Source organism: Canis lupus, chromosome 16 (genome assembly GCF_048164855.1).
Source record: "Canis lupus baileyi chromosome 16, mCanLup2.hap1, whole genome shotgun sequence".
NCBI classification, from domain to species: Eukaryota; Metazoa; Chordata; class Mammalia; order Carnivora; family Canidae; genus Canis; species Canis lupus.
This window is the reverse complement of record NC_132853.1, coordinates 45,849,046-45,874,452: the sequence shown is the minus strand read 5'-3', so window position 1 is coordinate 45,874,452 and position 25,407 is coordinate 45,849,046. Positions and strand designations below refer to the sequence as shown.

The following is a 25,407-nucleotide window of genomic DNA, read 5'->3' as shown; positions in this document are numbered from 1 at the left end:
GTGTCCCGATGTGAAATCATTGGCAGTACCTCATGGAAGCACTGAAAGAAGTGAATGAGATAACATGTAAGGCGCCCAGCAAAGTCATGTTCAAGGAAGGATAATGAAGGTGGTGGTGGTGACAACAGCACAGCTTCTTACAAATCCGTATTTTCCTCGGGATTAAAACCAAGACATAAACTGCCAGATTATATGAGATGTACATTTTCTAAAGTCTTCTGAACATTAATCCGAATTACCTTCCCTACACGCTGCCCAGGACTCCTTTGCCAAGCCACGCACCTGCCTCCAGCTGCTGTCCATCTTGACTGCAAAGGGCTCACAGCTGCACCGGGATCTGAGGACTTGCCCTTGGCCTATGGGAGCTCCATCCCTGGAAAGTACCTAGAATGTTAACCTGCCCCCACCCTCACCCCGGGGCAGCCTGCAGCCAACGAGCTGATTGATCTAGGATACAAAGGCCAGCCCCTCACCTCAAGGAGGGACAACCTGTGGTGTTATTCAAGCCATGTAGTACCCTGTGGGACAAGCTAAGACCACACTTCAGCTGAGCTATATCTTCCTCTATCCTGCCTCCATCACTTCCTCAAAGGTACTTCTCCTAAGAACCTCTTCAATAAATAAATCACCTCCACAAGTACCCCTTCTTTCAAATCCATCCTAAGGCACTCTTCCAGTAGTGGGCGTGAAGGAGGTCAAGTGGAAGGTCTTAGGTGCCAACAGAACCAGGTAGGGTGTGTGTGTGTGCACTGGTGGAATGGCATTCTCAGTCCCAGAAAACCCCTACTCCAAATGGTTGCATCTCCTCAAATACATGTGCACAAGGATGCCCTCCTCCAGCAAGTCAGTGGAGTCTTGGAGGTAGAGTAGAGGCCGGCAAGCCATTCAGTGACCAATAAACCAGCAAGAGAGGGAGACAGGACTTTCCTGCCCTTCACAAAGATGAAGCACAAAAGCTGGAAAGCAGAACTGGGGGGACCAGGAAGTGGCGAGAGGGATAGGCAGGCTGAAGGTGGACACAAAGGTAGCTGAGACGAGGTTCAGAATGGGGCCAAGGTAAGAAAATGAACAGTCTGCTGGTTCACGTACATCCATTTAACAAGGACGCTCATCAATAAGCAAACCACCTGATGCTCACATACTAAAAAAATATAATAATAAAACACCTGGTACTGCCTTTGGATTGATAAGCCAGTATCTTTCATCTTTCTCTCTCTCTCTCTCTCTCTCTTCTCTCTCTCTCTCTTTCTCTTGATGACTGAAGTACCCACTCTGTGCGGCCTTCTGCTCAATCCACACTGGTAATAGTGACAAGACTTTGATGTTCTCCTCATTCAACAGAATGTTGTTTAGTTCAAAGTGAAGAACAGAGGCAATTCTTTGCTTTTAAATTATTAGCTCCCTAAGTCTTCTGTAATGATATAGTTTGACTGAAGTGCGCAGTTTATTAACTACATAAAGACGACATTATCAGAGCGGAGAAAGGCCGCTGTGAGTTTTGCCTTTCAGCCTAGCAGCGGGGGTTCTAGATACTTTGATCTCAATCAATGCTAAATGTCTTTGTGAGATAGAGAGAGGGCTGAAATTATCTTTGGCATGGCGGCTGCATCAATTATTCAAGCGCTTTTCCTTATGAATTAAAGTGTTCTTCAACTCCTACCCCACTTGTGGGCTTGGGTTTTTTTTTTTTTTTTCCTTTTATTGTTGTTTTTCCAGTCAGGAAAGGCACTTGGAATAAATCTCCAAGCGTTCGCTAACCATACTCAAGCTGACCTTTGAAAATCTACATCCACCCCTCCTCTTCCTTCTCTTTCTCCTCCTCCTCCTTCCTGATTGCTCTCCCCACCCTCACTCCCAGCTCTGGTCTTCTCTGAGGTGACCCGAAGGACAATTCAGAGAAAAGGGGGACATTGTTTCGATTTGGATGTGTGCCAGGATGGTCAGCAGAGGCCAATGAAGTAGCCCCTTGACAGAAGCACTGGTTTGAAATGTAATGAAAAGGAGACGTCCACAGGCTGTGAGAGGCCCCCAAAGCTGACGTCAGCTGCTCCCTGTGCACCCCCCAAGGAAGGGTTAGACTATTAAATTGCCTTTATGACCAAGACCCAGTTCTCTTTCATATGTCCACCCTCTGGGATGGTGGTTTTCAAACTGCAGACTGAGACCCATGAGTGAGTCATCAAGTCACTTTAGTGGATCATGTCTAGCACAATAGAGGGGAAAAGAAAATATCACAGTCATTCGATGTATTGGGGTAAGCATTGTTTCTGGAAACTTTTGTTTCAGATATGAGTGTACCAGATCACAGTGTATCATTACCACCTTCTTGCCTCCAAAGAGAGCCTGAGACAAGGATTTGGGGCAAGTAGTTTACTTGGGGAAGAGGGTATGATTCCAGAAAGTACTGTGAGGTGATGGAGTAAATGAGATAGGAAAGAAGAAGCCAGTGAAGCACACCATTAATGACTGAGCTACCACTATGAGCCACTGGAACTCAATCTTCTGGGGAATGTTTAAGAGACCCTGTGGAAATGCCTCAGAGTCATCCCCCTGAGATATGGATGCTGAAGCATTGGTCCACAAACATCCATCCTCCATCAGTTAGGGTTTCGCCTGGGCATTAGCTCCGTAGCGCTTTCAGGATGCCCCACACATAGACCATGTATGACCTTATGGTCAGAGGACACCTTCTGTCAAAGAGATAGAACAGCTGTCAGAATGCAGAGGAACTGCCTGTGATGACCTTGGAATAGACCAAAGAAATCTATACAGAGCACCAACAGTGTCTGCTGTGTCATGTAAAATGTATTTCTTATCATGGACGGCAGTCACTGTGCTTGGTGCTGTGGGGAATCAAGCCCTTACAGTGCTTGTGATCTGATTGGAAGACAAACACAAGCAAAAAGTGCCAGCTAGAAAAGAGTATGCAATCGGCCAACCACCAAGTCAGAAACGAGAACTTGTCCTCGTGTGGTGGTTAGTTTTATGTGTCAACTCAGCTGGGCCATGGTGCCTAAATATTTGGTCAGTTATTCTCCATGTTTCTGTGAAGATGTTTTTTGAATGAAATTAATATTTAAATTGGTGGACTTTGACAAATTTACAGAGAGGTAGAAGTGCCCGGGAAAACCATATAGAAAGAAGCATGAAATCCTGTGAGGCATGGCTTACGTTTCAGAATTCCCCCACAAGAAGATACTGAGGTTACTCTCCATTGTTCTATAACCCATCCTTACTTGACTTCTTCCCCTTCCCTGTCCTGCTTTCCCCACTGGCTGACTGGTTTCTCCTAGAAGCACTTCCATAATAAATCATTTGCATTTGAATCCTCATCTCAGGGTCTGCTTTTAGGAAACCCACCTACAACATTGCTCTTGATGCTTTAATGCATCTCCTTCCATTCTTTTTCTATACATGCAGTGTGTATCATATGGCTCTGATACACTGTACTTTATGAAGGATTTGGCTCTAATCTTCCCAGAAGCCAGCACTGAGAGAGCCATGATTGATCATATGACTCAGGGCATCTATGAGATTAAAAAAAAAGAAATCATGACCAGGGAGAAGAAGTATTTTCTGGCATTAAGTGCAGACAAGATTTTTTCCTATGGATTGTAGAGAACCACATCCTCAATGGCTTCCTGTGAAGATGATAGTAACGAATTCCATAAGCTGATGGCAAGAAGCCCAAGTGGTGTGGTTGAGGGAAATAGCTTTTGATGCTCTGACAAAACCCAAGGATTAAATTCAGTGTGTAATGAGCGATTGCACAAGCAAACGCCTACAGGGGCAAAGCGGGTAATGTAAACGAGGTACCATGTAAGAAAAAAATCATGGGAGAGCACGTTTCCTATCTGGGGAGCAGCTACTCAGCTCACATTGGAAGTGACCATGGGAAAATATTGCTTCCAGATCCTCAAGAGGACACGTTATTTTCCAGGGGACATGGAAATTGGAATTTATATGTAAAATAGCTCAATTTTAAAATATTGAAGATGAATTTTTATTTTTAAAACACTGTGCCAGATATGACTGTGAACCAAAATCAACCCATGACTGACAATTGGCAACCACTGTTCTAAGTGGGAAAAATAATGCATGCTTTTCAGATAAGCCTCCAAAAAACTTCCTCACACAATTTAGCTTTTTTTTTTTAATTTGTTTTTTTTATTTATGATAGTCACACACAGAGAGAGAGAGAGAGAGAGAGAGAGGGGGGCAGAGGGAGAAGCAGGCTACATGCACCAGGAGCCTGACGTGGGATTCGATCCTGGGTCTCCAGGATCGCGCCCTGGGCCAAAGGCAGACGCTAAACCGCTGCGCCACCCAGGGATCCCCACAATTTAGCTTTTAATTGCATTTTTCTATTGCTAAAAGCTTATCGTATAGTCAATTTTATATTCTGCTATTTTCCTTATCATAGTATAAGCATTTTCTTACATCACTAAATGCCATTCATAAAAATAATTTTAATGGCTGCATCGTTGAAGTACCATGATTCACTTAACCATTCCCCATGTGTGATAACTCAGAGTGCTTGGGGTGTTTTAGTACATATTGTGTTTCAGATGCTTGCTCCTGCAAACATGTATTTCATACTCTGTAGGTGCAGTTTATCTGATCTCTTCCAGAATTAGGTGAGCTAGACTGGGCTCTAGGCTTTGTCTGAGTTCTGGTCTTAATTTCTGGACATGATCCGAAAAAGCCTGGGTCACCTGGGACATGCTCTTCTCAGACTAGAGAGCAGAAGATCTCAGAGAGCGTGTTGGAAACTTGCTGCACTCCTTAGGACCTCAGCTAGGAGTTGGCACGTTGTCACTTTCTCCCACATTCCTATAGGTCAAAGCAAATCACATGGTTCACAGGGTAGGAAGTATATACTGACTCTGGGGAGGTCATTGCAAGAAGAGGGAAGGAAAGAAAAATTTTACACAAATAATAAACCTGCCTCACCAGTAAACCAGAAAGTCACTGAATTTTGAATTAGTGTCTTTTATCTAATCCTCTTACTAAATTCTTCATTGATTTAATTAATTTTAGGTGATTCTTTTGAGTTTTCTGTATTTACAATTGTATTTCCTACAAGCAATACTTTTCCCTCCTCCTTTTCCAATTCCAGTCTCAACTCTTATTGCATTATTAGCAAAGAGAACAGAGATACCAAATAGGCTCAGTTGGTTAAGTAGCCGACTCTTGATTTCGGTTCAGGTCATGATCTCAGGGTTGTAAGATAGAGCCCCACATGGGCTCCGTGCTCAGCAGGAAGTCTGTTTGAGATTCTCCTTTTGCTCTCTTTCTAAAATAAATAAATCAATCATTAAAAAAAAAAGAAATTAAGAGAATAAGGGGCACCTGGGTAACTCAGTTGGTTAAGGATCCAACTCTTGATTTTGGCTCAGGTCATAATCTTAGGGTCCTGAGTTTGAGCCCCGAGTTGAACTCTGCACTTAGCAGGGAGTCTGTGGGAAATTCTCTCTCTCCCTCTGCCCCTCTCCCAGCTTGTACAGACTCTCTCCCTTTCTAAAATAAATAAATAAATCTTTTTAAAATTTTTATTTATTTATTCATAAGAGATACAGAGAGAGAGGCAGAGACATAGAAGAGGGAGAAGCAGGCTCCCTGTGGGGAGCCCAACGTGGGACTCGATCTCTGGACCAGGGATCACACCCTGAGCCCAAGGGAGATGCTCAACCACTGAACCACCCAACCATCCCTAAATAAATCTTTTTTTTTTTAAGAAAGAGAATGATTAAGATGATATAAAATTACCGTAATTAGTAAAATATCATGATACTGGCATAGAGACAGCTGAAATATTTAGTAAAGTTTTTGAGAAAGTGTCATATATGCAACAAATATAACTTAAGAGAAATCTACCAAGATGAACTTTGTAGATCTTGTTACTACAGTAGGTAGTAATGACATTTGTTTATTGATATGTCTGTCTGCCCAAGGAGACATTCAATTTCTCAAGGGAAGGGATGGTTTCCTATATATCCAATGTTCAATCAATGTTTATGGCATTGATACTTGAATAAGTGAATTTATACCCTGGCTAATAAATGTCCCTGAAGACATATATTCCTTCCATCATATAGTGCTCTGCCTCTGTGTAGACAGCATCTTTGGAAAGCCATGTGACCTTACTTTGTCACATTTCTGACCCTAATCCAGTTCCACCAGACACTGTTTTCTTATCCTTACCCTGGTATCCCAGTGATCCCCCAAGTCCTGTTGATTCTACCGCCTACACATCTCTCAAATCTTTCTGTTTTTCTTCGTCCTCGTTGCCACTTCCTTAGTTCAGTTCGGTTCATTTTCCTTCCACATTGCTGCTAGAGAGAAATTTCAAACATGAAAATTGTACCCTATCCTTCCTGATTTGATGGCTTTCCACTGTATTCACAGAAAAATCTCATATTTAGAATGGTACTCACGATCTGGGTTACCCTCTAGTTTTATCCCCGGTCCTTCCATCTCTCACACCAATTTCCAGCAGTGTGAGAATTCTTGCAGCAACCTGAAAATATCAGAAGAGCTAAGGATCAGAAAGGTTGATTGGGAACTATGTAATTTTTAATCAATAAAATGGAAAAATGCTAAAGCATCACCCTTTCTTAATTCCCTTCAAACCTGAAAAATGTGCGTGGATTGGAATATAAACAAAAAGCCATTAATGGTGCAAAGTTTAGGAATCACTGAGCTATATAGATGGAACATAAATGATCATAAATATGTACAAGGGATGGAAAACTAATATTATTCCTTGTATGCCCCTCATCACATGGGATGGGTGGAGGAGGTAGGGAGAAATGTGCAAGAAAAAGTTTTTCAAGGATAAAGCATGTTTTCCTCCACACTACAGAGGAGTGCTATTACCAGGGAATTTCAACTATGTCTTGGAAAAAAAGGAGAAAGGGTTGAAAGTCACCAAAAATGTGACTTACGAGGTCAAATATGTACAGTCAGCCTACAGGGAGAAGAAACTGAAGGACACATAAGTTAGAAGTGGGGCTGAACCATCTGCCTATGGAAACTCTGTGACGTGGAACAGTCACAAACCATCCCAACTGTCCTGGGCACCCTCGGGGGACACTCAGGTTCTGCAGCCTCCAGTGGGTCCTCACAGCCGCTGGGCAACCCTACCCATGCCTCTTGCCATCCTCACCCCCACTCCTCCAGGTTCTCCTTTTATGTTTTTGTTCTTCTCTCTCTCTACCCTGCTCATCAATATCCCCTCCCCTTACTCCCAGGCCTTCTGTATTTTCATTATGTCTTATAAGGGAGGTCACACAAGCGACCTCTCCCTCCCTATCTCCTCTCCCAGGAATCCATTCGGCATCTTCAAATGTCATGAGTCTATTCTCCCACCTGGTTTTCTGGTCCCTTCCCATGGCAGCTCCACTGTCTCATGCCCTGGGTTCCACATCTCAGCCATCTCTGACTTCGCCCTGTCCTTTCCCCCATGTCACGCTCCAGGTCTGCTCAGCATCTTGGACTGTTCTTTCCAACCTCATTGCTGTCACCCAAGCGCAGTCCCCTTCCTAAACTCACCTATGAAAACCCCATCTATCTATCTATTCCTCAGCTCTGCTATGAAAAACACAAGCAAATCATTCACTTTTGTGCTTTCCTCTCAAGTCAAGCAAGGCATGTGCATCCCCTCAGTCCAGACCTGCCCAGCTGCTCTCTCTTCAGAACAGAGATCTCTTGCCCTGAGGGTTTCGGGCTAACTCCCCCAGACCAGAATCTCAGTCTCAGAGCTTAGCTGACTTCTGAGAGCCTCATGCTCTGTCTTCCTGTCCCCAGCTTTCTGCTTCTGGGACAATCCCCAGGCCCAGGAGCAAAGCCAAAGCTTGACCCCAAGGCAATGTCCCCTCGGAACCAGCTTAAGAGCAAAAAAGAAACTCTGCTTTCCCTGAGATCAAAGCTCTGTGCAGCGGGATCACCCGTGGCCTAATGCCACGCTGCTATGGCAACGTGAATTTTAAGCAGTCATCGGCAGAACCTGCTCTTCTAGTTCAACAAGCCTAGAGCCAGCCTCTCCAGGATGGGACTCCCAACAATGAGGGTCCAGGGTGCGCCTGAGAGACCTGAGTCATTTGGGGGCAAGGGGGCTGATGGCGTGGACAGCCTACCTGGTAGCTGACATCCTGAGACCTGATAAGGGGAGGGCAGGGGCTGGTCATGTTTATGTCTCCAGACATAAACCTTACTGGGGAAGACATGGGGGCACTGGTAGCCTCAAGGACACAGCCTTAACTAGGATGCTGAAGACACCTGCTCGCTTCTCTCCCCTCCAGGACCCCAGGCTCCTCTCTGTCTTTCGCATCCACACAAAGATGACTGAAGTGGAACCCTGAAGATGTCACCATCCCTTAGGGAGATAAGTCACATATTGAAACAACACAAAGGGGGCACCTGGGTGGCTCAGTCTGTCAAGTGTCTGCCTTTGGCGCAGGTCATGATCTCAAGGGTCCTAGGATGGAGCCCCACATCAGGCTCCCTGCTCCTCCCTCTGCCTCTACATTTCCCCCTGCCTGTGCTCTCTCTCTTATAAATAAATTAAAAATCAAAAACAGAAAGAAAGAAAGAAAGAAAGAAAGAAAGAAAGAAAGAAGAAAGAAAGAAAGAAAGAAAGAAAGAAAGAAAGAAAGAAAGAAAGAAAGAAAGAACACAAGAACACAAAGGTCCCATTAACCTGCATACCAGGCACTGATGATCAAACAAACACCAAGGCCCCAGCAAGGCTGGGATGTCCCCAAGGACAGGCAGGGAGGCACACATCCCAGGTCTCTGTGGTCATCCCCACTGTCCCATCCTCTCAGGGTTAAGGGGGTGCAGGGACCTGGTGTTCTCAGGCTCTAGCTGAGAAGAATGTGCTCGCCTCCCCATTCCCTCAAGGCCAAGCAAACACCAGCACGGACAGGATCACAGGGTCAATATCAGCTCTGTCAGGAGATGATTGCCCATGTACATTCGTGTCGGTAGAAATCTGAATCAGTATAGACTTCTAAAAAGGCAAGGTGATGTGGTGGGTTGGTCTGTAACACAGAACTTGAACTTCCAGTCAAGCGATTTCCTCTTTTCCATTTCTGTTCTGGGGAGGTACTTGGTTGGAGATACACACAGACAGGAATGCACCCGGTATTCGTGACAACATTGTCGTTGTGAAAAATTGGAAACAACTTCGTATTCGTGTATAGAATCATCTAGCCATGTTACAAGCATAATGTGTTCGTTTCCTAGAGCTCCTGTAACAAAGTGCCATAAACTGGGTGGCTTAAAGAATTTATTCTCTCCCGGTTCTGGAGGCCAGAATCCAAGGTGTTGGCAGGGCCCAGCCCCCTCTGGAGGATGTAAGGGAGCCTCCTTCCTTGCTCCTCCCAGCCTCTGGTGGCCCCAGCAACTCTCAGCAATCCTAGGCTTAGAGCCACATCAGCCCCATCTGTGCCTGACTTCACATGGCGGCCTGTGTCCCCACGCGTCATCTTCTCTTATTAGAAGGATTCCAGTCATTGGCTTCAGGGCCCACCCTAATCCAGTATGACTAATATTTCAGTAAAGTTACCAGTAGGGATTTTTTTGGGGAGGGGAAAAAGACACTAAAAATCTCAGGCCAGTAACTCCTATGAGGTCATTGACTTTTCATCCTGTTTCAACAAAAATACTAGAGATGTAAAAAAAAGTAGTAAAAAGGCCATCAATTCACAATATGAGCCTTAATTTACAGAGTGATATATGTGGGCATTTGCTGAATAATCAGGAGAATTTTATCTTCATAGATGATCCAACATCTTCAATACCCCACGCCCCAAACTGAGTGTGGTGCTGCCTTGAGCTCTGGACAAAGATGAGGCTGTGGTCATGACTCTTGCCTTTTAGAGTTCCCATTGTTGACATTTATTGGGATGAGAGTAATGAGCCGTACAAATAAAACTCAATGACAACCATGACATAGTGACAGAGGCATGCCCTCCAGTAGTTCAGAGGCTCAGCCAAAAATCCCAGGAGTCCCATGTTACTACAACGCTTCAAACTCTCCTTCCCTTGAAGCCAAAGGAGAATGAGAGAACATTGAGGATTAGCAGAGGGAAGGACCAGAGCTGGAGTTCTACAGGAAAGCAGAGAACTCAGCAATCTAGGTTGTTCTAATGTCTAATTAACACACACACTAGAAGTTACTGATGTGGGTCAGGTGCTTGGGCCCTACTGGGTACAAAGCTTGTTGTCCTCTTGGGGTGTGGAGGCGTGTTCTCCTGCTGGCTGAAATATGTTCTGCTCTTTCCTTGCTCCTTGGATCTCCAGGAACTGGATCCCAGGAGATATTTTATGTCGGCCTCTTACTGAGGGGGATGTCTCCTTCATTCTGTGCCTTCTTGTTTCATATGGATAACGTCCCACCATGTTCTGTTGCATTTTATTGGAGGTGAGCGTTCTGAGATTATTTTTGTACGTTCCTGGCCTCTCCTACTACATGCTCCTCGCGGGAACTAAAACTTTCCACAAGCTAGCCCAACACATACACAGAGCCACATTCTGGGGCCAATAAGACTTTCTAGAGGTTCTTTTTTGCTTCAGTACCACCTCGTATATAAAAATAGCAAATATTCATCAAGCACTGATCTGAGCTTTTTACACAAATTAGCTCATAATCTTCGCACCCTTGTACAAGGCAGGTATTACCCTGATTTTAATTTTATGGTTGAGAGGACTGAGGTTTGGAGGGCTTTAATAAGATGCTTATGATCACTCGGCTAGGAGAGAGTAGAACCCGTATCTGACCTGAGGCAGATGAGAGCAGTGTACACCAGGCAGTGTGATCCTAGCTCCCATGCTCTGCACCCCCTGCCAATTCAGTGTACTCTAATTCTTAGTTTAAAAGTATGCTTCCCAATCTGACTATGAATCCTTGAGAGCAGGACCTAGATTTAGTCATGACAATGTACCAAGTGTCTAGTAGACACTTGAAACTTGGATGGATGGATGGATGGATGGATGGATGGATGGATGGATGGGTGGATGGATATAAGAATGGATGGATGGAAATGTTAGGAGAAAAAAAGCTTTTCCCCCTTTTCCCCCAACTTATATTCATCACTTTCCCATCTACCATCTCAGGACAAAGATGTCCTTCTCAGGGTGGTAAAATCGAGCCCCACATCAGGCTCCATGCTCAGTTGGGAGTCTGCCTCTCTCCTTCTCCCTCTCTTTCTCTCTGTCCCTCCCCCAACACTGGCTCACATGTGTGTGCACTCTCTGTCTCTCTCTAAAATAAATAAATAAATATTTTTAAAAAATATTCTGTTCTCCTTGAACAGCTAGAGTTGAGGGTTTATATATCATCCTCATAGTAAGAGGGGTTAGGATTTCAAGGAAAAGCAAATGGTGGGAAGTAATGAGACAAGTAGGGAAAACCAGCAAAAAGAATGAAAGGAATAGAAAGTTTTGATGAGGTTTTGTTTAACGTGATTTCTCATCCATGTGCAAGAGGTCCATCTCTCCTCTAACTGTAAACATCCCAGAGAGAGGATTTTTGGAGGGTATGTTTTTGAGAGTCATCGTTTAAGTCAGGGGAAAAAAAAAGTTTAGGTATGTTTTTTTCTTCTGTGTCTGCTATTTGTTTAGATGTTTTCACTTTTTTTAAAGATTTTATTTATTTATTCATGACAGACACACAGAGAGAGAAAGGCAGAGACACAGGCAGAGGGAGAAGCAGGCTCCATGCAGGGAGCCTGACATGGGACTCCATCCCGGGTGCCCAGGATCACACCCTAGGCGGAAAGTGGCACTAAACCTCTGAGCCACCGGGGCTGCCCTGTTTAGATGTTTTCAACTTAAGTTAAGCTTCATACCACATCAACAGGTCCAAGTGGATCCCATCAGATGGATGGATGGATGGATGGATGGATGGATGGATGGATGGATGGAATATTGACTCATTTGTGTGTTTACGGTGGAGAGTGAAGAAACAGGTCATGGCAGGGCCACAGCCAGAGTCAGCCTCATCAGCATTCTCTGAGTGTAAATCTCCCGGCCCCCAAATTATATCCACAGCTTATTTTGGTGCCTATAACTCTAGGTTTGGAGATCCATTTCCTTGAACCAGAGGTCCCTATTAAAATGGAGATACAGTGAAGAGGGAAATACTATAATTGGACAACTGGAATAGTATATATATGAAATATATGTGTATAATAATAGGAGGAAAAGAGAGACAGATGGCTGTGTGGCTGTGTTGTGGCAAAAAGAAGGCACTGGATGGACTTCCAGTTCCAGCAACAGGACAACTGAGCTAACACGGACTCCCTTCCATTACAAAATGTGGAAATCATACCAAATGAAGATAGCAATTATAAAAAAAAAAAAAACTCTGAGAGAGAGCAGCAGGGATCTGCTGGGGGCCCAGAGACTTGGAGGACCCAACCTAAGACCCCTCCATCAAGCTGGGATCCCAGAAGGTCTGCACAGCAGAGGAAAAGGAGACTCAGAAAAAAGGAGAGACTTCTGTTCAACATATAACAAAGAGTAGGAGCTGCCAAAAGAGAGACTGAGAGAATGGGGAGGAGGGAGAAACATTCAAACAGACAATGGGTGAGAATTTTGAGACTGAAAGCCAGAGCTGAGTCCTCAGACTGAGGAAGCACCACCAGAGCAGGATACCCAAGAGCACGTCCATACTAGAGGCACTACAGGAAATCTGCAGAATGCCCAAGACAAAGACCCATTGCTTGGAAGCAAAGTAGAAAAGAAAATCTATTAAATGGCAGCAATTGGATGTTTCAGCAGCAGCAAGACAGGGCAGCAGATGATGACATAAATATCTGAAATGCAGAGGGGAAATTACTCTTAACTTGTCATTCTGTTAATTTTTTTAAAGCAAGCTCTTTGCCCAGTGTGGGGCTCAACTCATGAGACCAAGAACCACATGATCCACTAACTGAGTCAGCCAGGCGCCCCCTCAACCTATCCTTCTTTATTGGGGCAAACAATCATTTAATGGTAATGAGGAGAAAAATAATAGGGCATATTTTCAAGCAGAAAACTCCATGTGTTTCTCCAAGCTGTCAATGAGAGAATCACTAAAGATGCCCTTCAGTACAAAGAAAACTGGACCTGGGAAGGAAGAAGTAGGGTACTAGGGGCAGAGGTGACCACAGAGCTGGGTAAACGTGGAGCCGAAGATAAGTAAGCATTGACTATAATACACAATACTAACAATCACAATGACTCATTTTCCAAAAAAACCATAATGAAACTCATAACATAGAACAAAGGTTGGCAAGCTTTGACCCTTGAGCTAAATCCAGTCAGCAGCCTGTTTTTATATGGCCCTCGTGGTAGGAACACTGTTTATATTTTTTTATTGTGGTACAATACACATGACATAAACCTTACCACTGTAACCATTCTTAAATGTACGGGTTAGTGGCCGGAAGTACATTCACATTGTTATGCACCTGTTACCACCATCCGTCTCTACAACTTTCTCAGCTTCCAAACCAAAGCTCTGCTAAACCATGATTGTTGAGTAATGGGACATTATTTATTATACAATAGCTTCCCATCCCCTCTTCCTCCATCCCCTGGAAACCACCATTCTGCTTTCTGGTTTTTTTTTTTTTACTTTGGCTACTCTAGCTAGGGACCTCATATAAGTGGAATCATACAATCTGGCTTATTTCACTTAGCACAATGTTTTCAAGGTCGATTCATGTTGTAGCAGGCGTCAGAATGTCCTTCTTTGATACAGATGAACAATATTTCATTGTGTAGATATAATACATTTTGTTCATCCATTCGTCTATTGATGGGCACTTGCATTGCTCCCGTCTTTTGGCTACTGTGACTAACACTGCTATGAACGTGAGTGTGCAAATATATGTTGGAGTCGCTGCTTTCAGTTCTTTGGGGTATATACCCAGAAGTGGGGATGCTGGATCATATGGTGATTCTGGTTTTAACTTTTTGAGGACCATCATACTGTTTTCCATAGTGGCTGCACCATTGTATGTTCCCACCAGCAGTGCACAAGGGCTCCAGTTGCTCCATACCTTGCAACATTTGTTGTTTCGGGAGTTATTTAACAGTAGCCATCCTAAATGATGTGAAGTGGTAACTCAATGTGGCCTTAATTTCATTTACCTACATATTTGTGATATTGAAGCATCTTTTCATATCTGTATCTACAAATCTTCTTTGGAGAAATGTCTATTCAAATCCTTTGCTCATATTTTAATCAATTTGTAAGTATTTTTGTTGTTGAGCTGTAGGAGTTCTTTATACATTCTGGATATTAACCCTTTGTCAGGTATAGGAAGAGTTTTATTTTTTTTTAAAGATTTTATTTATTTATTCATGATAGAGAGAGAGAGAGAGGCAGAGACATAGGCAGAGGGAGAAGCAGGCTCCATGCAGGGAGCCCGACGTGGGACTCGATCCAGGGGCTCCAGGATCACACCCTGGGCCAAAGGCAGGCGCCAAACCGCTGAGCGACCCAGGGATCCCCGGTTGTTGTTTTTTTTTTTTTTTTAATTTTTTTAAGTAGGCTCCACATCCAGTATGGAGCACAACACACAGGGCCTGAACTCATGACACTGAGATCAAGACCCTGAAATGAGATCAAAAGTCAGACACTCAACCAACTGAGTCATCCAGGTGCCCCAGATTTTACTTTTTTTATGTTTTTTTTTTTTTTTAAAGAAGAATATGTGACAGAAACCAAAGGTAACCTGCAAGGTCTAAAATATTTAATAACTGAAATACTGAAAATATTTGCTGACTGATGCCTTGATTTTTTTAAAGCATCAATAGTAATTAGGGAACAATGTAAACAGGAGTTCATTCTAGACATATTTTTAATTCCAAAATGTAAATATAATACACAGACTCACACACAGAGAAAATCAAGTTCCCTAGACAGCAATAGAAGTGTTCCTACCAGTTGTTAGTGGGAGATCACATCTCCAAATAAGGGCAGTGGGGCTGTCCCCCAACAGCGCTGTAGTGAGGATTAAATTCAAGCAGGAACTCACAGGGTGAGTCTTTAAATGTCAGCCTGTGAGCTGGGGCTCACAGATCCCTGACTCCCTTAGATGGAAAGCTTCAGGACAGGACAGCTTGGTGGCTTCTGGGACCAGCTGGGAGATGGACAATGAAGAAGGATTTCTTTTGAAGGTCCCCAGAAGAGACCCACTGTCAATGTGCTGGGACCACATTGACATGGATGACCACATCATCCAGAGTATGACTTCTGTCCTGTCAGGCTGAACCTCACTGCACCCCAGCCCCCTCGTCTAACACACTGTGCCCCCATCTCCCTGTATGTTTGTATCAGGGAGACAGAGGCGTCCTTCATGAACACCCAGCTCTCGAGGACATTCCTGTGGTGCTTTCCACGTGTACCATGGTCTCCAAGTTCACCGCCAAGCGACCTCTGTGCTGGGGTGAGTGTAGTGTGAGTGTGTAGTGTAGCCTCTGCAGCCCCACATCCACAGCATCCCATGCATGCACCACACAGATGCTCCCTGCACCCACAGCCCAGGGGGGTACACACGTGGTCCCACACAGGTGAGCACACACACCTCTCTGCACGCGGCAGGATTCCTCCCCTCCTTGGACACGATGACGCTGACCGACCAGCACCTGCACCTGAGCCCGGCTATCCCTACTCTACCCCTCCTACTCACAAGCACCTTTGAATACCTTTGTTCTACTGTTTGAGAAGCAGATGAACCCCTGCTCGAGATGACTCGATGAAGCACATGAACCCCTGCTCAAGATGACTCAATCCCCTGTCATAAGGCCACACGCAGGCCCCTCTCATCAGCAGAGAAGTTAAAAAGCTTGTTTTCTGATACCATGTATTTGCCCTAAATATCACTGAGCTCTGGCCCCTCTGACTCCTCAGGCCTCCAGCCACACCTGCTAAACAGAGGGGTTTAGCACCAGGATACGGACCCTGAATGAGGCCCTGTCAGCTCCTGGTCCTGGGGGCCAGAGCTTTGCACACAGAAGGACCTCAAAAAGGGGAATTTTGGAGATGCCTGGGTGGCTCAGTGGTTCAGCGCCTGCCTTTGGCCGAGGGTGTGGTCCTGGAGTCCCGGGATCGAGTCCCACTTCGGGCTCCCTACATGGAGCCTGCTTCTCCCTCTGCCTGTGTCTCTGCCTCTGTGTGTGTGTGTGTGTGTGTGTGTGTGTGTGTGTGTGTGTCTCATGAATAAATAAAACTAAAAAAAAAGTGGAATTTTTATCAGAGGTCTGAGGGCAAGAGAGGGAGTCTCTTTCTGTAGGAGTTTTTCTGCAGAGTCTCAGCCCTCACCCTAAGCCAGTAGCAACAGCCCCTGTCCCCACCAGAGCACAGCAGCCAGGAGAACCCCGCTGGGGCCCCACGGCCAAGAGCAGTGAGAGGCTTCTCTCGCCAGGTCCCCACCTCCACTAGCTCTAGGGGCTCTGGGGCTGGGGACAAGAGGACAAAGCTGAGAGGGGAGGTCCAGACCCCACCCTTGCCAACCCCAGCCGCACCCCGCATCTGTACCTGTCTCTGAGGCCCCTCTCACTTTTCCAATGCTGGGCTCTGGATTCTTGAGGGGAAATCCCAGCCACCTCTCTTTGGGGATCTGTGAGCCGTGGACTCCCTCTTCTGGTGAAGTGTGAGGAGATGGTGCTCAGAGCAGAGGGCCGGGCGTCTGAGGCAGAAGTGAGTGGAGATCCCGTGTCCTCTCACCCGCCCCGCTCACCTTCTCTGCGCCCAGGTATAGGCTCCTTAAAGATGCTTCTTCTTTTCCTCCCTAGCAAAGAAGCAAGGGGCAGGACTATCTCCTCTCAGCTTCAAAGAATTCACAGCCTCAAATAGGCCACCAAGGGTCCCTCTCCTGAAGGCAAAAGGACAACCGCCTTGGGACTCCCAAAGACACACCCGTGGATTTTTAAGACAAAGAAAATGAGCACACTCGTGAAAATGTGACAACTGTAATGGAAAATTAAAATAGGATTCTTTCTGTCTCCCTTTCTGCCATGGCCCCAAAGGCCAAGAAGAAAACAATAGGTGCCAACCACTGGCCAACCAGGTCCGAATGAAGGGCCAGACAGGTGGGCAGGAGCAGCACAGGTGGTGATCCGAAAGTCATTCTTGCAAACCCACTCACCGGGGCAGAGGGTGCTTTGCTCTCTCTTAAGCTAAGAAAGGAGGTTTACAAGTCACTCGGCTGGGGGGGGGGGGCTTGATTTGTGCAGCTAGAGTAAGAGGGAAAGAACCAGAAGAAAGCTGAGATCAGGAAATGCCACGCAACAAAAAGGAGAGAAAAAGAGCAGGGCTGCCCGGCCGGGGCAAGGGTGCCCGGTCTGAAGGGAGCTGGTGCGTGGTCATCTGAACCTTGCCCCAGCAACTGGGGATGTGACCACAGCTGAGATGTGGACCATGGGATGAATTCCTCATGCAACTGTCTGGAGGAGCCCCATGGTCCCCCTCAGACTGAGGAGGCTGAGGCCAAAAGACCCCAAGAATCCAGGAGGACCCCAGCTAGGGAAGAGCCCGCAGGGGAATCCCAGCAAGCACCGTGACTGATGCTTTTGGTCCATCAGTTGAGAACGTCATGGCTCTCCAGCCCTCCCCCTCCAGGAGCCACAGGTCACATGATGAGTGGGGGGGGGGAAGCAGAGGTAGGTAGGAAAGAGAGAAGCTGACACCCTTCCCCAGCCTGCCTCAGTCCAAGCCGGAGGAGGGAAGGAGCTTTAGCTTTGGATGAAGTTCTGAGCTCATTACACTAACATCTGAACTGCGGGGGGACAGAGCTACTGAGATGGGGCTTATCACCGATAGTGCTTGGAGGATTTATTATCCGAAAGCGACCAGAAAAGTTATGGGACTCACCAGAGCTTTCATTCAGGGTTGGAAAATCAAAATAACTCACGGTGTATGTTTACAGGGAGACGTGGGTGCGGAGGGGTGGTGCATAAAGCTGGTTCCTTCTTGCACCCTATAAAGTTCTGGACGGGCAAAACGTTTTCCACGAATCATTTCATTTTATGTATCTTCAGATAACCTTGTGAAGGTCCAGTTATCAGCTCCCAGCTCGCAGATGAAGGAATCAAGGAGCTGCCCCACACTGGTCAGGGGTATTGCAGGACCCACGTAGCCCATGGTCCTGTGTCTACTGGTGACCCACAGATCTGACTTCCCCAGCTTGCCTCTGAGCAAGGGCAGAGATCCATGAGGGCATCGGCCGCACGCCTAGCGCCTCTCCCGGTGTTCGGCACCCAGCACGTATTCATTCTGAATGACGGCAAGGCCGCCCGGCCACGGAAATGCACAGAGCAGCATTTTATACATATTGACCAAATACTTGGCCAAACGCAAACGAATCAGCCACTCCCAGCTTCTCTTGCCCCACCTTCCCCATTCTCTTCTTCTCCACCATTCTTTCCCCCACCGAGATTGTGTCATAGTTACAGTGTGGAAAAGACCAACATCCGTCATCTCCATCTTCCTTCCTACTATTGGAACTTCCAGAAGGTTAACTGCACACAAGCTGGCCTAACCGGAGGCTGCACCTTCCAGCATCCTTCCGGCTAGGTGTGGCCATGTGAACAAGTACCGACCAATGGGATGTGAGTGGAAATGGCACCTACTACTTCTAGGTTGTGAACTAAAGGCCCCACCGCTTTTTCCTTTCCTGTTGTCTCTCTGAGTGTGAACATGGATGGACTTGAGGACGGGGAGGCAGCTTCAATCACTCCCCCAGTCCAGTGGTTCTCAACCTTGTCTGGACATCGGAGTCATCTGGGAAAGTCTCTTTAAAAATCTTGATGTGGGGCACCTGGGTGGCTCAGTGGTTGAGTGTCTGCCTTTGGCTCAGGTTGTAATCCTGGGGTCCTGGGATCGAGTCCCACATTGGGCTCCCTACAGGGAGCCTCCTTCTCCCTCTGCCTATGTCTCTGCCTCTCTCTGTGTGTCTCTCATGAATAAATAAATAAATAAAATCTTTAAAAACTAGAAAATAAAAGTCTTGATGCCAGGGTTTCACCTCCAAGCACTCTGACTTGATTGAACTGGGTATGGCCTGGGCATCACGATCTTTCAAGGTCCTGGCAGATGTCCACACAAGGTGGGGAGAGTAATCATGACAGTGACTAGGGGATGAGTGGAGAAACAAGATTTAAAAAAAAAAAAATGGCCCTTAGATCACCTCTCTTCCCTGGAATCCACTCACCATAGACTGCCTCCTGCCTTTGGGCAATTATGTGACCAAGTCAGAAACTCCTTCATGTCTGAACCACATCCTTCCTTCTGGGATCTCTTCTGGGGTTACTGCTCCATAGGCTGGACCTCACCGAACCCAATCAGTGAATCCTGCAGCCTGCAGTAGTTGGTGCTGAAGATCCATGTGGGCTTGGTTTCTCTTTAGGGCCCTGGGGGCTTAAGAGTGGAACCCCATAGCCGTAGGGTACAAGTCTGGGCTCACTGGCTACTGGTAGACTAAGGTATGGATTGTTTTGCCTGTAATCTAATTTTAGACCAGCTTGGTAAATAAAGAAATCAAATGAATTGACCTACCAAGAATGATCCAGAAAGATCACCTTCCAAGAAAGATCCAGCCCATTCTGTGCGCTCTCCAGAAGTTTCCTTACCCCTAAATGAGTGACTCTGTGAGCCCAAAGGAGTGGATTCTGTGGGATGTAAAATGAGATGCTCTTTCAGTATTAAGTCATCTGTGCTTCCCTGCATGGTCAGCAAGCCCAGGTTTTGGCCATTCACCTGGCCACCATTCATCTCTAGAAGAATCAGGATGGATGACTCAGTAGCTGCAGTATTTATGGGCTAAATAAGGTAAATTGTTCAACGTTAAGAGCAAGATAAGAGGGATTCTTACCTATTAAACGAAATCTGATGAAGCTGAGGATTAAGGGGAGGAGCATAATAAGTGGTCAGGAGACCCACCTGAATCTTTCTTTTCCTATGAGAACTTTCCATGCAATTTTTAAAAAATGTTTTTTACCACGTGGCCCTTAATCTCAACACATTGTTCCATCCAGTTATAACCCCAGCAGGACCTCTGCAGGTAGCAATCACTCCAGGGCTTTGGGCAGAAACCAACGACAAGGGGCACATGCTCAGCAGCATGGGCAGAACCTGTAACTTCTCAACAGTGGCACTTGATATTTTGAACGAGATCATTTCATTGTGGCGGGGTAGGGGACTATCCTGTGCTTTGTAGAATTTTAGCAGCATCCCTGGTGTTTACCCCCTGGATGTCAGGAGCATTCCCCGCATCAGTCCTGACACCCAAAAACATGTCAAAGTTGCCCCTCCTTGAGAAGCACCACTCTAGACGAATTCCAAGAGGCAAGGAGTCTGATCCACGGCTACATCCCCAGGGCCTAGCACAGTGCCTGGCACGTATTAGGGCCCAATAAATACTCGCTCGGTGAAGTATGGGAGAGGAGGCGGGGATGTACCAAGGCCCATCTGGGGATGCATCCAGAGGTACCTACCAGACTGCATGCAGCGGCCATGAACATGCGTGCTCAGATCTCCTGCTTCGGGGAGCATATGGACTGATGGCCACCAGTGTGTCCATGTGGTGGCCAGGCTTCCCCCCGGGTCCCAACCAGTGACCTTGCATGGTGGAGGTGCTAAGGGAGAACCATTCTTGCCAGACATAGGAACTCCTCCTATGGTGACTTTGCCTCAGGGACACCCTAGTGGCTTGGTCAAAACTTTCCTGGAACTGTGCTGCCATCTGAGACTCTCCCTTGCCCGCTGCCCCTTCCCCGGAGGCCAGCCTGGCACAGGGTCTGACAGCCCTCACCCCCTCCAGCTCCAGCTCCCACTCTTTATCCTTCCCCCCAAATATCCCTTGCCCATCTAATCCCATCTTGTTTCTACTTCTTGGTGGATCTGAACACACCCGGCATTCTAGAAAGACGCCTTTCCCCATAACCCCCTTCCTGAATGATGCCACACTCTGGGGTGCTCTGTTGATAAAAGTAACATGCACAAACCAATTTAGACAGGAAGGGAGTTCTTGAAAGTGACTTAGTGTGCCTTTGTCCCTAGAACCAAACAAGAAATGAGTTTAATTCGTAAATAATAGCTCATAACTAACTAATAAAACCAGACACACACTAACATTCCAATCCAAAAGACTCTTACAAGTTAACCTTTTTTTTTTTTTTTAATCGGTTTTAAGGCAGCAAGTAGAGTCCTCTGGTCCGCATGCCTTTCTTCTGCCCAAGGGAGGGAAGGTGAGGAGGAAGGGTAAGAATTGGCCATTGGGACCCCAGTCAGCACACACTTCCCCATAATCCATCCCATCTTGTCTCTCTGGCCCCCAAAGGTGATCGTAATGCACTTTGGTTCCAGAACAAGCATGCCCATGGCCCCATCTGGCGGGGTCTGCTGGAAGCGTCTTCTTGGTCCACGGCCCCTGGCTCAGCTAGCTTTCCCCTCTGCCAGGCTCTCCCAGGGGCAGATGACCTCCTTTTCTATGCCCTGGTCACCCGATTCTCCTGTCCCGGTGTCCTCTGAGTCCATCAGACAGGTCCCACTCTGCGTAGGCACATCCATTTTGATCTGAAAAAAGCTTCAGGCACAAAAGGAAAGCAAGTGCTCAAAAGGAAAGCAAATCCTCAACATACCCTGACATCCTTGGAGAAGAGTGGCATGCAGGTGTAGTTGCCAAAAAAACTCTGTGTGCAGCAAATGGCTCGGTGGATTTCTTTTATTGGTGGTAGAAAGGGACTCACATTTTTCTGCTGAATTGAGGCTGATTTGAAAGATGTTTTATTTTCATTTTTGAGGGGCTTGAATTTTTTATGGTTTTAATGAGTTCGGGATGTCCCATTAGGACATGCCTGCAGTTTAATCCTCAATCTAGTTAGACTGCCTTCTGATGAAGTGGTACCCCTGAGCAAAGAACCTGTTAAAAGCCCCAAGCCCATGTGTGTGTGTGTGTGTGTGTGTGTGTGTGTGTGTGTGTGTGGCATGGCAGCGGCTGCAAAGCTAGAACATTCCCTGAATAAGGTTAGTTGGGAAGAATCGATAGACATGCTCACCCTCAATCCTTGGCCGCCTTCCTGCCCCCCCTCCTCCTCCTGACAACGTGGGCAACAGAGAACTAATAACCTCTGCCTCCTGCTGTCTCCCAAGCACACTGGCCAGGCAGAGGAGGCCAGGGATGCTCCGGTATCCATGGCAACCTGAGACCTCTGCGTGGAGCTTTCTTTCTCCAACACCAGCCAAGGCCAAACACAGGCGCATGTTGATTGGTGCCGGGATACCCCCAACTGTCTTCCCCAAACCATCATAGGTGGGGCCTAATTCACAGTTTTGCCTTGTCCACAACTTTCCTTTCTGTCACTGGTCCAGGAGCTATGGAGTACCCCTGGGAGTTTTCTGCATCCGGTAAGCTGCCTCAGGGCACTTGGGGTTCTCAGAAATCAGGCTTGCAACGCCACCCACAATGGAGCAGAGAGGGGCCACCTCTCAGAAGAGACGCACTGTGGTTTTCACAGGAGTGACTGTAGAACCAGGGATCCCAGCAAGCCCCTCTGGGAGTCCGCAGGTACATGCAGGAGGAGGGTGGGTGAGGCGAGGGCACCTCAGACAGGGGAGGGGACTGGAGCCCCCACACCTGTGGTTCCCAGGGCTGCCACTGGCCTTTCTTGCCCTTTAGAAGTGCGGTGGATTCATTAGAGTAACGTTTGGGGGATGGGGCAGGGTGTGTGCTGAACAGAAGGGGGAACAGGATGAAAAAGAGAGACACCTGTTCCTCTTCTTTCTCAGGAAGCAGGGGAGGGCAATGCTGAGTTCCTAGAAACTATCTTACAGCTTGTTTTAGTGTCTACTAGGCTAGAATCCCTGTTACCCAACCCACCAGCCCCCAGTTCCAGACCATGTTCAAGCCACACAGCCCTGGTCCCCGCCACAAACATACATGCATACACATGCACACTCACATGCCCACAGACATATGTGCACTTCACTGTGCACGTTCACACACAGTGAAGTGTGCAAACATATACACAAATACCCAGGCATATGTACATGCATGCATGCTCACACACAGGCAAATGTGCAAACACACCGCCCCACAGACATGTGCACACATGTGCACACACAGGCGTATGCACACATATGCGTGCTCACGCAGGCAAGTGTGCATAGACCTCCAGGCACATGTGCACACTGCACAGGTATGTGCACCATGCACGGAGATACACGTGCACACACCCACACACGCGCACACAGCACAGTCCCTTCTGGTTCTTACTTCGCTACTCTCCTGGCTTTCTGTCGTGGCAGCTGCTGGCCCACATCCCCCAGGGGCTGCACCTTCCCGTGGGACACCGGGGGGCACTTGGGCGAGAGCCTGGCAAAGACGGGGGAAGCTAAGCAGCCCCGTCTCAGCAGCCTGCCGAAGGTCAGGGCCGCGCGGGCCTTGGCCGGGGCCTTGGGCTGGGGCCGGGGCCAGGGGCGCTCGGCCGAGGCCCCCCGGGAGTCAGCGTCGGCTGGCCCCGCGCAGGCCCCCGGCCCGCTGGCCTCCCCCTTGGGCTCCGAGCTCTCCAGGGCCACCCGGATGGGCGAGGGGCAGATGGCGCTGCTGGGCCTGCGGATGAAGCGGCCGGGTGAGGGGAAGGGCCTGCGCGGGGAGCGGCAGGACGGGGAGAAGGGGCTGGAAGGAGAGGGGGGCACGCAGGTCCCGGTGTACACGGCCAGGTGAGGGCTGGGCGCGGTGTGCTGGCCCGGCTGCAGGGAGGAAAGAGAGCCAGAGTGAGTGGCGTGGGCCCGGGGGCCCTGCTCCCTCAGCTCCTCCCCATGCCCGGAGCGGGGGGCCGGGGAGGGCGCCCAGAGCCACCCGCCGCGGTGGCACAGCCGCACGAGGCCTCCTGCCCAGGGGCTGCCCGTCCCTGACCCCCGCCACGGTGCCCGGAGTCGGGCGGCCGCATCGCAGACTGTCTTCGGGGCCTGGGGCACCAGGTGTGGCCAGGCTGGCCTCCAGTTCCCCTCAACTCCTGCCCCAGTGAACTGTGCTCAGCACCCGCCACCCCCCACGCCATCCCTTCCCTATCCTGGGCTCCCAGCCTGGGGACTGGAGGCATCTAAACCCTGTGACGGAGCAGTGGAGGTGGTACGAGGAGCCCCGGCTGGGGCCCCGCTGGCTTGAGACCGCCCACCTTGTCCTGGGCCCCGACCCCTGTCAACCTGGCCACACTTGGGGTGGCCACGCTCTGGCACTTTCCACGCCTCCCACAGCAAAGCAGGGGGGCCAGAAAGACTGAGTGTGGAACCAGGACACGTCGGTGGAGTGGGGGGGATCTCAGCCTCCCCGGCTCCCGAGGCCCCAGAGTCAAGGAGCAGAGGGGCCGGAGTGCCAGACCAGGCAGGTGTTCAGCGAGGAAGCCCGAGAGAGCTTTGTCTGAGCCGACAAAGTTAAAATTGGAATTTGCAGGGAGGCTCTCTGCTGCCACCTCTCTACCCTCCACAGACGGGCCTCTAAGGGCCCATCGGCCCAGTTTGTTGTGCCCACACCAAAGTCTAGCCAGGATGTGCTGGTCCTGGTGGGGAAGGGGACCCTCTGGGACAGTTAGGCCAACGCTGTCTCTGAGAGAGAACCAGAAAGGACTTCAGGGAACAACAAACCCTCTCCGGAACTGGCACAGCCCCACAGATGCCCCGCTTAGGGAAGCCTGCCTGCCCCTGGGGCCTGGGCATCGTCCTGGGGCCAAAGGAGGGCAGCTCAGGGCACTGAGCTGGAGGCAGCTGGTTTCCTTGGGGTGTGGCCTGATTTCCAGGTCACCCCGAGTGTGCCAGGCACATCCAAAGACAGCTTTTGGAGGAAAAGAAAGGCCAGGAGGCCACTGAAGGCTTTGCCACGGGGCACCGGGGGTGGTCTCCATTCTCCCCCACCAGCTCCCCGAAGTTCAAGCTCAATCCCATCCTGAAACAGCAGCTGGGAGCCGCTAATTCTGTTCCTCTGCTCTGGCAGCCACAGGCCAACAAACCAGAGCCAAGGCCCAGACCTGGGGCCCCAGGGTTGACAGACTCATCGTTGTTAATATGTAGTGAGAATCAGCAAATAAGAGGCTCTGGGCTGAGCACTTTTCTTGGATCACTGCATTTACTTCCCAGAGCCACTTGGTAAGGTGACCAACTCTCATTATCCCCATTTTATAGATGAGGAAACTAATGCTTCAAAAAGTGAGCCCCAAGGACAGGCCACTGGGGACGGCGAGGCAGGCTTTGAAGCCGGGCTCTCGGGCTGCATGTCCCAAGGCGGCCTGCACCTCAGCCCACCTCACAATCACCCCGGGTGTCTGCTGCAGGTGCAGATCCCAGCCCCAGTCAGACCCACCCACGGGGACTCAGGGACTGCAACTGAGGGACGGCATCTTCTAACAGACACC

General features: G+C 48.3%; 1 protein-coding gene across 2 annotated transcripts in view; it reads right to left on the bottom strand.

Annotated features, from left to right (window-relative positions):
• Positions 1-21,132: 21,132 nt before the first annotated feature.
• Positions 21,133-25,407, bottom strand: part of RGS9 (regulator of G protein signaling 9) — a 68,593-nt gene continuing 64,318 nt past the window's right edge. For both annotated transcript variants that reach the window (XM_072781055.1, XM_072781056.1), the window contains exons 18-19: positions 23,274-23,749; positions 21,133-21,584 (exon numbers count right to left, since the gene is read on the bottom strand). In XM_072781055.1, coding sequence (XP_072637156.1) covers positions 21,434-21,584; positions 23,274-23,749 — 627 coding nt within the window. In that variant the 3' untranslated portion in view covers positions 21,133-21,433. The remainder of the gene's footprint in view (positions 21,585-23,273; positions 23,750-25,407) is intronic.